Source organism: Manacus candei, unplaced genomic scaffold (genome assembly GCF_025592945.1).
Source record: "Manacus candei isolate 608988 ecotype Guabito, Panama unplaced genomic scaffold, ASM2559294v1 h1tg000065l, whole genome shotgun sequence".
Taxonomy (NCBI): Eukaryota; Metazoa; Chordata; class Aves; order Passeriformes; family Pipridae; genus Manacus; species Manacus candei.
The window spans coordinates 7,747,907-7,760,685 of record NW_026138113.1 but is presented as its reverse complement, the minus strand read 5'-3'; the positions used below and the strand labels follow the sequence as shown (position 1 = coordinate 7,760,685).

Genomic DNA, 12,779 nt, shown 5'->3' with positions numbered 1-12,779 from the left:
GTGGGAAGCCGCCAGGTGGAGCCGCCGGGCAGCACATTCCCGTTGACTTCAACAGTCAGAGTTCGTAAGTGTAGCATGATTTATGTATATCCTTAAAGGATACACTTTCCATCGGTATCTTACATTTTCATTTTAGTAACTTTTATCATATTAAAAAAATAGACCTAATAAATACCTGCTGATGTAGCTCTAAAACCTGTGTTTATTTTTAACTGGAGTAGTCAAGTAATGATTCAGTTTTGGAATAGAGTGATAAAAATTCCCTCCTTTGCTGGTTGGCAAACTTCATTGCTTTTAATATTGTCCCTTGGAAGGCTGCTTACAGCTGGAATTTGGGGTGTTACTTTTTAAAATATATGTGGCATTTAGGTTCTTTGTTCATTTTAGGAATTACATTTGCCTTTTACATCCAAATCGTAAAAATCAAGAGCACCAGTAGACCTGTAACATTTTGAGTTGTTACACAGAGAGTTATTTTATGTGGTCGTATAAAGCATGGGGAGGTTAAGAAGTCCCCAGTGCAGCCACAGGAAAGGGACAAAAATTTTTTGTGAGTTGTATTTCTCCTTCATTTCCTCATCCTGCTTTTTTGTCTTTTCAACATGAAACAGAGGGGAGATGGTTTACCTTAAATCAGAAACGATTTCATAATGAAGGCTTAGTTTACAAAACCAAAAACCTCTGTTAATAATCCATTCTTGGGGAAATGGCAGCATTTTTAACATTAGGCAGTAATTTTTCCAAGATTGTACTGGTATTACGAACCAGTGTGATATTTCAGGAGCCATATGTGGCACAGCTGTTGTAATGCTTGTTTGATTACTCGTGGTGCTCTATCAGGCTGGCACGCTGCACTTTACTGAGCTGGTGACTGAAACAAACCCGGGTGAAGAGCACACAAAAATATTCTGAGATTAAATTCTCAGAGCAGGGTCAGGGATGTCCTAACAGCCCCTTTCTTCCTTGTCCTGTATCCCAGCTCAGCTGGGATTGGGATGTGCTGTTCCACAACCAGGTTCCTAAAATCATAGAATGGTTTGGGTTGGAAGGGGACCTTGAAGATCATCTCATTCTAATCCCCTGCCATGGACAGGGACACCTTCCACTATCCCAGGTTGCTCCAAGCTCCATCCAGCCTGGCCTTGGACACTTCCAGGGATGGGGCAGCCACAGCTTCTCTGGGAAACCTGTGCCAGGGCTTCACCACCCTCACAGGGAAGAATTTCTTCCTAATATCTAATCTAAACCTACTCTCAAGCCATTCCCCCTTGTCCTGTCACTATGGCTCTTGTTAATAGTCTCCATCTTTCAGGTAGGCTCCCTCCAGGCACTGGAAGGCCGCAATTAGGTCACCCCTAAGCCATCTCAACAATCTCAATCCTCCTGAAATAGAAAATGAAATAAAATTTAGCTATTTAGCTATGTAAGTGTGACTTTGCAAAATGTAAAACTGCTTGAAAGTTTGCCCAAACTGTGGGCAATTAAGATAAAATAGCTTAAAGAATAGGGAAGGCTTTTTAGCACGCAGAAAGGGGTGGGGAATCTGAAACTGTTTGAAATGATAAAACTTTATGTAACTACTCTATAAGGGTAAGAATAGGAAGTGTCTATTTAGATAAGGCAGACTGCAAAAAGAGTGTGTGTATAGATAATTTTAAACTTTCTACTTTCAAACTGTATAGAAAGCTATGGTATTTCTTTGCTCAGTGGAGTGCACTGGGGAAAAACACCTGCCCCTTTGCATTCCCCGGCCGTAATAAAAGTGCTTTTCAGATTGTTCAAAGGTTTCTTTGAACCACTCCCGGCCTTTCCTCGCGGGAGAGGCGCTCCATCGCTCTGAGCACCTCGGTGCTGTCCCCTGCCCCCGTGACAGTGTCACACCCCGCACAGGCCCGCCTGCCCTGGCCCCGGAGGCGCCGCCGGACCGGCAGCGGGAGGAGGCGGCGGCTCCACAGCCCGGTGTCCGCAGAGGGGCCGGGATTGCTGCCCGGGCCCGGCCCAGCCCAGCCGAGCCGAACCGAACCCAGCCCAGCAGAGCCGAGCCCATCTGAACCGAGCCGAGCCGAACCGAGCCGAGCCCATCCGAACCCAGCCGAGCGCCGGCAGGCCCCGCGGCTGCGCTGGGGCCGCCCCTCCTCCGGCGCCGCCGCAGTGTCGTGCCCGGCCGGGGCCCGGAGCCGGGCGCTGCCGGCGGAGGTAGGCGGGGGAAGGAGGATGGAGGGGAGGAGGAGGTGGAGGAGGGAAGGGCCGCGGCGGACGGAGCGGAGCCCGAGCGGGCCCCGCTGTGTCCGCTCCGCTCCCCGGGCAGCCCCGGCCCGGCCCGCGGGGTTCGCGTGTGCGGCCCCGGGGAGGGCCCGGCGAGGCTGCGGGGAGCGGGGCCGCGGAGCCGCTGCAGCCCCGGGGGCCGCCCCTGGAGCCGCCCTTGGAGCCGGGGGCATCCTTTGGATCCAGGGATAAGACCCTCAAAGGCGTTCAGACCCCACCGAGCGCCCCCTTGGCTTCAGGGAACCATTAGGGTTGGGGGGCAGCCCAGCCCGACCTGCCGGCCGCGGGCAGGGTCACCCGGAGCAGGGGAGCCAGGAACGCCCCGGGTGGGTTTTAGAGGAACGTCGGTGTATTTTGAAGGAACTTTGGTGGGTTTTGAGTGAACTCCTGATTTCTCTTCCCCTCCGTCCCCCCCAGTCACGTTTAGGCCGGAGTGTCTCTTCAGCAATAGTAAACCTGGAATGAGGCGCTGTAGGAAAATAAATAAAAAACTAGCTGTAATGTAATTAAATTTCGTCTGTTTGAAAGGGCTCATAATTACATTTTATGCTCAGCCTATTTTAGTCATAACGTTTTTAATAAATTTTGAAGCATTCACAACACATTGATTAATTTTAATGAGGTGAAGTTTTATGTTTTTTAGCAGTGAGTCAGGGAAAATATCTTTAATTTTCAGGCTTAGTTTAGATTTTGAAGATACCAATGCAGTGTGCTGCGCCAACTACCTCTACAGGGGAACAGCTCTGCTATTTGTGTTTTCTTAGTGTCATCTCTCTTTTCTTTCTTGACTATAAGTCTGATCCTTGGCTCCAGTATCAGCTAGCTGATGGAAGTGGCCTGTAACTTTGTTGGACACTGCCTTCAAGATAGAGAAACTGGCTAGGAAATGGAAAAAAAATCACTCTTAAGTTTTAAATTAGAAAGACATTGAATAGGTCTATAAAAATTCAGGGGTGGAAGGAGTTATGGCCAGTCTTTCACAGATACTTTGTAATTCAGCAGACCGGGTAAGGTGGATACCCTAAGTGCCTAGACAGGTTAGGTGGCAAATATCCTTTTATATCAGTGGAATGACATAGTTCCCACTGAATATTTACCTGCATTTTGAGGCATCCAGGAGCCTTGTACAATGAGCTTCTGTGTTCCTAGAAGTAGTTCGTTCATCTAATGAGTAAATTTGTTGCCTCTTGTGTTAAATAAACCAATTAAATGCTTAAATACACAGAAGAAGTAAGCCATGCTCTTAGGGTCCCAGTTCTTACAAAACAATATTAAAATGCTCTTTTATGCATTTCAATTGAATTCAGATTGTCTAGCAAATACAAGAGTTTGTTACCCTCTCCTAATATAATTGAAACTAAAAAAATTTAACATCTGAATAAATGTATAGTCAGCAACATAATTATATTATTACAGTAAATATTTGTAGATGTAGTGAATCCTCACAGTTAGAAGAGTACCAAAAGCTAAGAATGGCAATCAGCATGTTTTAATCTTTACACCACTAAGTAGGAGTAAACCCTTCTTAGCAAAATAACTGAAAATTACAAATGCAGAGCACGTTTAAAACTGGTGTATTGAAACCAAGTTTTACTGGCTGCTGATGCCAGTCATGATTTAAATCAGACAGACCACCTGCTTTGCAGATATCAAGTACTAGACCGGGTTCTAAAGGTGGGATTTTCCAAAACTGATGATTTAGGAGCACAGGTGCTCCTCAAGCCAACAGTATGTGTATGGACCAGTGATGAGACAGTCCTCCTCTGTGGATGGGAATATGTTGATTCCCTGTCTGTCCACCCGCTCTTATTGAAATAATTAATGAACTTCTGGCCTGTTCAATCATCAGGTCACATCTCTGTGCACACTGTTGTTTGTGAAGTCATATTCTTTAGTGTGCCTCAGTTGTTGAGTACCTTGTGTTTGGTTTTGCTCCAGTGCTGTTCTGATGTTCCTTGTAAGAAGTTGCACTACAGAAAGAGCTGTTGCTGTACAATTGAGACAAGAAATTGTCCTGTGTGATCTCCTGGACACACAGGCTTGTATAAATGTTTGCTGAGCCCTTGAAGTGAAACAGTTTGAAGATCTACACAGAGCACTTGTATGCTTTCTAGCACTTGTGTGGAGATTCTCACCTCACATCCTTGCTTATCACCAAATGGTGTTCACCACGATAAAGATAGCTGCAGGTAAGAGGACTTAGTCCTATGTCCTCATCGCTTGTTAGGTTTGGAATTTGTTGTGTGGGTGTTTTTTTGTGCTGTGCACATTTGCAGAGATGTTTACTGAAGAGTTTACTGAGTTAACTCAGTAAGAGGCTGTAAGGAGCAGTGAGGACAGCTGGGTGGTGGGCCAGGCTGCGTTAGAATATCTCCTGTGGGACAGTGAGCCCAAGGATTAAAAGTGCTTTTGCTTGTCTAAAGTCATCACTCTGTGAAGGGGGAAGTAGGATGATGAGATGGGAGTGTAAAATTGAGAAGAGCTGAAATGAGGTTCACAGCACAGGGTAATCTCGTGACCCTCTTTAATTATTTGCATTAGCAGGACTTTGAGTGAGTTGGGTACAATGTTATTTTAATTCTTCATATGGCATTTTTCTTCTTAGGAAAACCTGTTGATTGTAGGTTCAAAATTGAGATACAAACACATAATATTTGGATAGGGAGAACAGGATCATTGTTCACTTTGATCCCCTATCCTTGGGGTGAAAGAGAGAGCATCATCTAATTTAGTCAGAGAGAAGTAGAGAGTCTAATACCTCAGATGAGTATTTGGGGAGACCACAAATGCAGAAGGAATGCAGTAGAACAACAAAGGAAGGTCAATTAAACAACAAATCTTGATTTCTCAGTGGCTTCATGTTCCAAAACTCTTGGGTTTGGTTTTGGTTTTTTCTCGAAGTGCTGAAGATTCTCAGTGCCATGTAAAGTCAGTAGGAGCTGTGGGGACTCAGCACCTCTGAAAGCTGGGCACAGTCTTAAGGATGTTGTTGACATTTCTGTTTCTCCATTAGAGCAAATCCAGTATTTCACAGTCCTGGTGTTTCTTAACATCTGGATGAATTCCATAGTGAATAATTTGGTAATAGGATCAAATTGTGCTTTTGTTTACTTGTCACTTACACAATCAGAGTCTGTAAATATTTTTGGCTATCATGGGATTCTACCTCTGACACACCAAACTTAGAACTCTGTTTGTTCTGTTCTGTCTGTTACTGTATTGCCAAAATATCCTGCTTTGATGGCCTGCAGTGTATGATTTAAAAAGTACTGCTCACTGAAAATTGCCTGATTGAGCACCTTGATTCTTCATTGAAACCTGAAATTTTCTCAGAAATTTGTAATGGTATGACTTTACAAAAGATCCCTACGATGTTGATCCACTCATCTGTGTCTTTGTGCTGAATATAGGAATCTGGGATTACTTTACATGATGTAATACGTGGTTTATGTTTCAGTGGCTCCCACTAGTGCTCTGTATGTTCAGTTTAAAAAAGACAACTTGTATGTGCTCTGCATCAGCTACTGTATTCACTAAGGTTCGCTGCAGGACTTAAAATATAGTGACTATGCTAAGAGATCATAGAAATACTTATAAGAGTTGAGAGAAAATGAATGCTGCTTGTAATGTCTTTGAGAGTTTTGAGTGTTCTGCTCACATCCAGAATTAAGCAGGAATGGCTTTTCTATGCCAAGAACTTTATTCAGTCAAGCCAGAAAAACACAAATAAATGTTAATTTTGCGAGTGGAAATTTCCTTCGGGGAAGTTGTGAGGGGAGTAAAACTGTAAAATAATTTACTATGGAAAGGCTACTTACAGTTGCTTGAGTTCCAGCATGTTTCTGCTTTACCTTAGCAGCCAGTTATGAATTTGTGTGTTTGCCACGCTTTGTACGCCACCAGAAAGCAGTGTGACTTCTGTTTTTATTACGGTCTGGGTTTTTTCACCTTTAAGCCACTTTGAAGCTGGTGGTAAAAGGGTGTTTTATTTATTCAGAGGAACCCCAGGGTAGAGCTGATTGCCTTTGCACTGCTTGCAATGCCACGTCAGTGTAAGGTCAGCGTAAGGACACGTCCTGGTGTTGGCCATGTGCAGGATGGAGTAATGCAGGTTGTTTTCTATGGGCAGTCAGCTTTGGCCTGCTGCAGGAACCTGGGGCTTCAGCTTCGGGTGTCTCTGCTCACAAAGCATCATTTCACATCTATTACAGTTGGATTGGTTTAGGAAACTGTGGAATTCCATCGGTTTGACTGGGGGAAAGCAGATGATATCACTCTCAGAGAGAGCTGTGTGTGTTGTCAGCTCTCCAACTTGTCTTGTCCCACCCGTGCTGCAGAGCCTTCATGCTATAGAGCTTCATGTGAGACATTTGTTGGATTTAGCCCAAAGAGGAGATGCAAATTCATTTCAGCACACTGGATTAGTCCTAGGGCATGCTAAGGAGGTGCTGGACAGGCACAATTGAGCTTCTGTCTCACTGAGGGGAGGAAGTGAATCCTGCAGCACTTCAGGCTGCCTGGTGCCAGTGAGAAGGTTACTCTTGAGTGGCAAACTGCTCACCCTTTGCTAGGAAGGTAAAGACAAACACTTAATCGTCTCATTTGCCATCATTCCCAGGCAGTGTGAGCTGTACCAGTTGTATATTTGGTGGGGTTTTTTTTCCCCCTACTGGTCAGACAGAGCAGCTGTTATTTTATTGCTCTGAGCTTGAATCACATTGAATGAGATGATGTGTAACTCTGGAAGCTGAGCGTGTCGCTCTGCTGTCTCTAACCAGCACACACTGCCATGCTGATCCACTGCTGTGTCATCAGCCTGCCAAAAACCCAAAAGCAACGGTGGTAAAATGATGACACTTGGATGTTTTCTTTAGACTGGCATGAAGATGAATGAAGTAGTGAGAGAAATCAACTATCTGATGAATTTCCTACTGTGCCTCTTTGCCGCTATGGAGCATAAGCGGTCCCTTCCCAAAACCCAGACTTTTGTTTAGTGTCAGCAGCACTTGGATACTGCAGGGACATGGATGATTTGCAGTCAGCCATTTTACTGCAAAAGAAAGCTTCTGCTGTCACAGTAGTTAATTTTTAATATGAAAAACGGTGTGATACCACTCCACTTTCACTTTGCACTGAGATCTGTTCAAGAAAGACTTGAAGACGAGTTGGCATGGGCTGAGAATGTATTGCACATGCTCTGGGATAAGAGGTGTTCTAGGGGCTGAAAATCAAATGCTCATCTGTTCTGTAGTGCTGACATTACATGTACCACAAGAAATCTGCTGCTTGTGTATATGTGATTATATTTTTAATCCTATCGAATACTTTTTTTTTTTTTTTATCCCTGCAAGCCCTTTCCTCATTTGGTGTGCAGGATGGGAGGTATTTGCTAAATGAGCAGCAACAGCAAGTGAATGGTGTGGAAAAGTTTTGGTCTCAGAGGGGTCACTCTCAGGGACAGGTCTCTGCTCCATGTTCAGGACACGTCACAGTGTGTAACAGGGCTGGGGTCCCATGTCTCTGCCTCCTCATACATGAGAGTTGTCTGGTGTGTCTGCTCTGAGTCCTGACTGCTGTACACATACACCCCTGCATTTCTGATGGCCTGTCTCCAGAGCATTTTTTCCCAATCCCAGGTTTTTCCTCTGACTCCTTCTGAAATCTGTTCCCTTCCTCAGGCTCTTTGGTTGCTACAGAGAGCCTACCACCTTCAGAAATCAGCATGGAAGTGTTTAAGCCTGTAACAAAACAGGGAGAAGAACTGGTGTGTGAAAACAACCAACTGATTTGTGGCAAGGATTAGGACAGGGAGAAAATACCTGATAGATTTGTCATTTACAATCTGCTGGTTGTGGTAGAGTGAGGCTCTGCTTTGTCTTTTTCTCGGAGTGGTTGCGTGATGCTGAACACACATGGGACTTGCTCAAGGCAAAAGCAATGTACTGTAGAATTAGGTACTACATACTGTAGAATCTCTGAATTTCTCATGTTAGCTCAGCTGGTTAGAGCATGTTGGTTGTGAGTTCAATCCCTGTATGGGCCATTCACTTAAGAGCTGGACTTGATGATCCTTGTGGGTCCATTCCAACTCAGAATATTCTGTGAAATTTCTGTGAAACCAGTTTCCTCTGGTCTGCTCTGAGGTCTCATTTGCAATTTCAGTAACCTTCAGCTGTTTGCCAGTAGGGTTGGTTTCCCAGAAGTGAAAGAGAAAGCAGTTTTGCACACAGTACTTTCTGCGTGTCTGTCCTTTTTGTCTTACAGACTCGCAAACACTGGTTTTATTCCTAAAATTCATTTAGCAGCCAGATTTAATCTGTTACAGCGATCAAATGCTAACTTAAAACGTTCTTTCCAGGATCTTAACTCGCCAAGATGCCCATCCCTGTTGATGATGTGATGCAGCTGCTCTGCCACGTCTCTGAGGCGAGGGGGATGAAAGCTGCTGTCAAACACTCTGGTCGGGGAGCACTGCTGGCAGGTGCCACGGCCTTTCTTGGGGGTCTGATGGGAGGTCCCCCTGGAATCGCTGTAGGTGAGTGTGTTTTGCTTTGGGAACAAGAGGGTGGTTAAATCCCTGAGTGGAGAAACTAGGAAGTCTGTGTAGTTGGTGTAAGTTGAAGGAAAAGAGCATTCAGTGTTGAGATTTTGTGCCTTGGTGGGGAATGAAGAGGAGAGGGGTGAGACAGGGAGGAAGGAGCACAGAGATGATGGCAGCAGTCAGGGGGATGTTGGTACCTGGTGGCACAGAAGAATGAAAATTGGGGTGTGGAGTGAAGTGAGTAAGCATTCTTAACCTTAGCACAAGGCAGGATCATCTTCCAAACGATCTTATTACAAGTTATGTTTATTTCTTTATTTTAAAAGTTCCTGCTATTAATTTCTCTATGAACTTTTTTTTTTTTGTCCTCTGGGATTCATTATTCCCTGTCACTTTGTTTTTTTTCCTGGCGTGGAAAATTACAGGAAAGCCGAAGTCTAATAGTAAAGAGCTGTCTCTCCTCTATAACTCTTGAATTAAGAGTTGTCTAGTTTAAAAACTGCCTTGCCACTGTCCTGTCAGTCCTGGTCCTTGAATGCTCCTTAGTCCTGCAAGCAGTTCCAGCAATTTCACAGGCTTATTGATATTGGAGTGAACTGCAATATTCCTGTGTGAGGGTTAGCAAGGTTGAGTTACAAAAAAATAAGGAAATAATGTGTGAGGAGTGATAACAGAAAATGCAAAGTGAAGCTGTGTATTTACTCCTATTACAAGTACAAAGCTTAATTAATAGCCAAAATAGTGTTTTGCAAACATGACTGAAGCTATTAGGAACAAAGAAGGGAAATTAAGCTTTTGTAAGAGATTTGTAAGCTTAAAATCAGAAGTAAAGATAATAATGTTATAATGTAAGTGGCCTGATTCTTGAGTGAGGTGATGAGAAACACTGAAGTTATTCTTGGATGTGTTTTCTCTTAAGTGTTTGTTTAGGCCTTCATAATGTCTCCCAGTCCCAAGTATATATAAACAACCCTGAGTATTTAGGACAGTTAGAGAAACATTTGCAGTCAAGTGCACTTTCACTTACACAAACAGCCTGGATGGCTGTGGGACTGGGTAGCAGGCATTGTACTTCTTGCTACCTTGCATGAAGAATTAGAGGATGAGTTACTTTCCATCTGCAACAGTAAATGGAGGTACTTGCAGCAATCCTGCTTTTTAAGAACTGCTTGCTCTGAGAATGGGTTGTGGGTGTGTTGCCTGGGGGGGAAAAATGTGATCATATAACAAATCTTGTGCCAATGGATGTGGAGCTTAGACATCAATACTTCTAGTGCCTTTTGCATTAAGTGCCCCTAAATCAGGTATTGATGTTCTCGTAAAAGTCCCTCGAAGATGAATTCAGCCATCGTAGGCTTTCACGTATTTCTGTGGTATCATGGGAAAAATTGCCAACTGAGTAAAAGCTGCAAATTACAGAATTTTTGTCTAATGAAAAACTGCATCCCTGTGAGTGCGTAAATGACTTTTTAGGAGCAATTGTGGGGGTGGCAGTTTTGGGGGCAGAGTGGGTTCTGACACCTCTCCATGGTGAGGGTTCTCCTTCCTTCCAGCAGGGTGTGTGCTCTGGGCAGCCCTGTCAGTCGTGTGAGTTGCTGTGGTGCAGGTCAGACTGGTGTCAGAGAACAGTGTGTAGGACTGCTTTCTCAGCAGCAGCCACAGTCACAGCAGCTGTAGAGGATCCCTCTGCTGTTACCTTGATGACCTGGAACCCTCTACTTACCCCGAGCATGTCTTGTCCAGCTGGTGTGGGTGGGCCATGGGTTTAGTAAAAGAAAGCATGAATGTGTCCAATGGTTTAGTCTCTGAGCACCTTCAGGGCTGGACTTCATGGGAGTATGAGGCTGCATTGTGTGATTCTAAAGAAGCAGAAAGCTTGGATCAGTCTGGCAATCTGTAGTAGTGTTAATGACAGTTGTTGGTCTGGTGTTTTCCTTGGGCGTGGTTTTATTTAGTAGTAGAGCTTATCCTAAAGAGACCAGTGTCCTTGTGTTTCTGCTTTCTAGCTTGAAGCTATTACCATTGATTATGTAAAGAGTTTCTTTGTGATTGCTGTGAATGCAAAGTGCTTTAGAAATCCTTCTTGGTGCTTTGAGTATTGTGTATAAACCTAGTTAAAGAAGACACGTTGATGAAGGCTGTGGATGGGATTTCAGGCTTTAACTGGTAAAGACTAACAACTCTCTGTCTTTTCTAGGTGGAGCATTTGGTGGATTGCTTGGTGCCTGGATGACTTCTGGACAGTTCAAACCAGTCCCTCAGATTTTGTTGGAATTGCCTCCTACTGAGCAGCAGAAACTCTATGATGAAGCTGTTGATGTTATCAGGCACTTAGACTGGACAGATGTCGTTCAGCTGACTGCTCTGGTCATGGGCAATGCTGGTCTGCAGCAGAAGCTCACAGCAGTGCTGGTCAATTATCTCTCCAAAGAGCTGAGAGCACAGATAGAGTATGGAGAATGAACCTTTACAGAGCAGGCCTTTTACACTCTAGTGGGTTTTACTGGCAGTTGTGATTCTGCAACATAGTAATTATTAGTTAGCAGTACCAATTATAAATATAGGCAGATCTAAGTATTGTTTGGGTGTTGGGTTTTGGCATTTGGGATTTTTTTATTATTTGTATTTTATGTGGATTTTTAAGGATAGTGTTAGATTGAAGCATTAACCTGACACTGACTCGCTATGTAATTTTGCATTACTCTGCACTAGGACTGATTCAAATCGCTGAAGGGAATTACATTTCTCTTATGTTAATGTAACAGTAGTGAAAATTTTCAAAGTCACTGTGTTTTATTTAGGAAATTTGTTTCTGTTTGTGTAAGTGCTTTAATTTTTTTTCTGTGAATGACAATAAGGTGCCAAAGTAGCTAGGGCACTTCAAAAGATTTTACCTACTGTTTCAGTCCTGCCAAGGGAAATTATAAGAAGATATGTTCTTCTACTGTGAACTCAAAGGACTCAATCATTACTTTGTTGTTTGTCACATTTTTATTGCAATTCTTGAGTTATTTATTTCTTTATGTAAGAAGTGAAGCAAATGCCTAAACAAGATTTCAAGCAACAGGAAAACAAACTGTGAACAATTTCAATTCAATTTTCACTTTCATTTTCACCAAGTTCCTGGTGCCCTAGAATGGGAAAGCATGGCAAGAATATTCTTTTTAAAAAATGGGGAGCTGAGTCTGCTGGTTTTATATTAGCCCCAGCATCAGGGTTGTCATTTCAGCATTGGTTTCTTGACTGAATCTGAACAGCTGGTCCTCTGTTTTCATTAAAATATTCATAAGAAGCATCACAGTGATCTGTGTTTTGTGTTAAATGAAATGAACTCTTTAAGAATTAAGCCAGGCTTGTACTGGGCAGCCAGCAGTTGGCAGCAGTGGTGGTGGTGGGGTGGAGGGATGTGCCAGCTGCAGTTATTACTGTAAGCATCAAATGCCATGTTGCTAAATGTCCCAGCCAGTTGTTCACATTTGGTTTCAAGGCACTTGTAAAACAAGTTTCTAAGTAGAGAATTGTGCAGGTGTGCCTTCTTTTTATGTAAAAACAAGTGAAACTGCTCTGATAGTTCATTTTTTGCCTAAAATAAAGGTCTAGCTCTCTGTGTGTGGTGAGGTTTCTAGAAGCTGAGGTTTAAATGATAAAGCTTTGAACTCAGAAGTCGCTGTTGTATACATTTGGTTAATTGACTTCTGCAGGTACCATTTGCCATTGATAAATTCAGTGGAGTGCAGGGCAGTGATTGTTCTCACTTTTTCAGTGATGTGAAAGAGGAAGTGAATGGTAAGTGGGCACTCCTAACCTTGCCACAGTTTCATAATGCCAAGCCTGAAATCAGTGGGTTTTCAGTTTCATTGACAGATTACACACACTGTAGCTTTTTCAAAATTTTACAAACTTTGTATATCCATCTTAGAATACTATTTTTATGACTGGAATTACTTCTATTTGCAATTTTCTGGTTATGTCA

General features: G+C 43.4%; 1 protein-coding gene across 2 annotated transcripts; it reads left to right on the top strand.

The window, feature by feature from the left end:
- Positions 1-1,908: 1,908 nt before the first annotated feature.
- On the top strand, positions 1,909-12,413 carry CUNH19orf12 (chromosome unknown C19orf12 homolog). Of its 2 annotated transcripts, XM_051805926.1 has the most exons (3): positions 1,909-2,196; positions 8,624-8,800; positions 11,004-12,413. In XM_051805926.1, the coding sequence occupies exons 2-3, from the start codon at positions 8,641-8,643 to the stop codon at positions 11,267-11,269; spliced, it is 426 nt and encodes a 141-aa protein (XP_051661886.1). In that variant the 5' UTR covers positions 1,909-2,196; positions 8,624-8,640; the 3' UTR covers positions 11,270-12,413. The 2 variants fall into 2 exon arrangements, with proteins under 2 accessions (XP_051661886.1, XP_051661887.1); XM_051805927.1 differs by lacking the exon at positions 1,909-2,196 and having other exon boundaries at positions 8,512-8,800.
- The last annotated feature ends 366 nt before the right edge of the window (positions 12,414-12,779 follow it).

Coding starts and splice junctions, on each gene's coding strand:
- CUNH19orf12 (XM_051805926.1), top strand. CDS start 8,641: ATGCCCATCCCTGTTGATGATGTGATGCAGCTGCTCTGCCACGTCTCT. Junction 8,801..11,003: donor TCCCCCTGGAATCGCTGTAG/GTGAGTGTGTTT, acceptor TGTCTTTTCTAG/GTGGAGCATTTGGTGGATTG.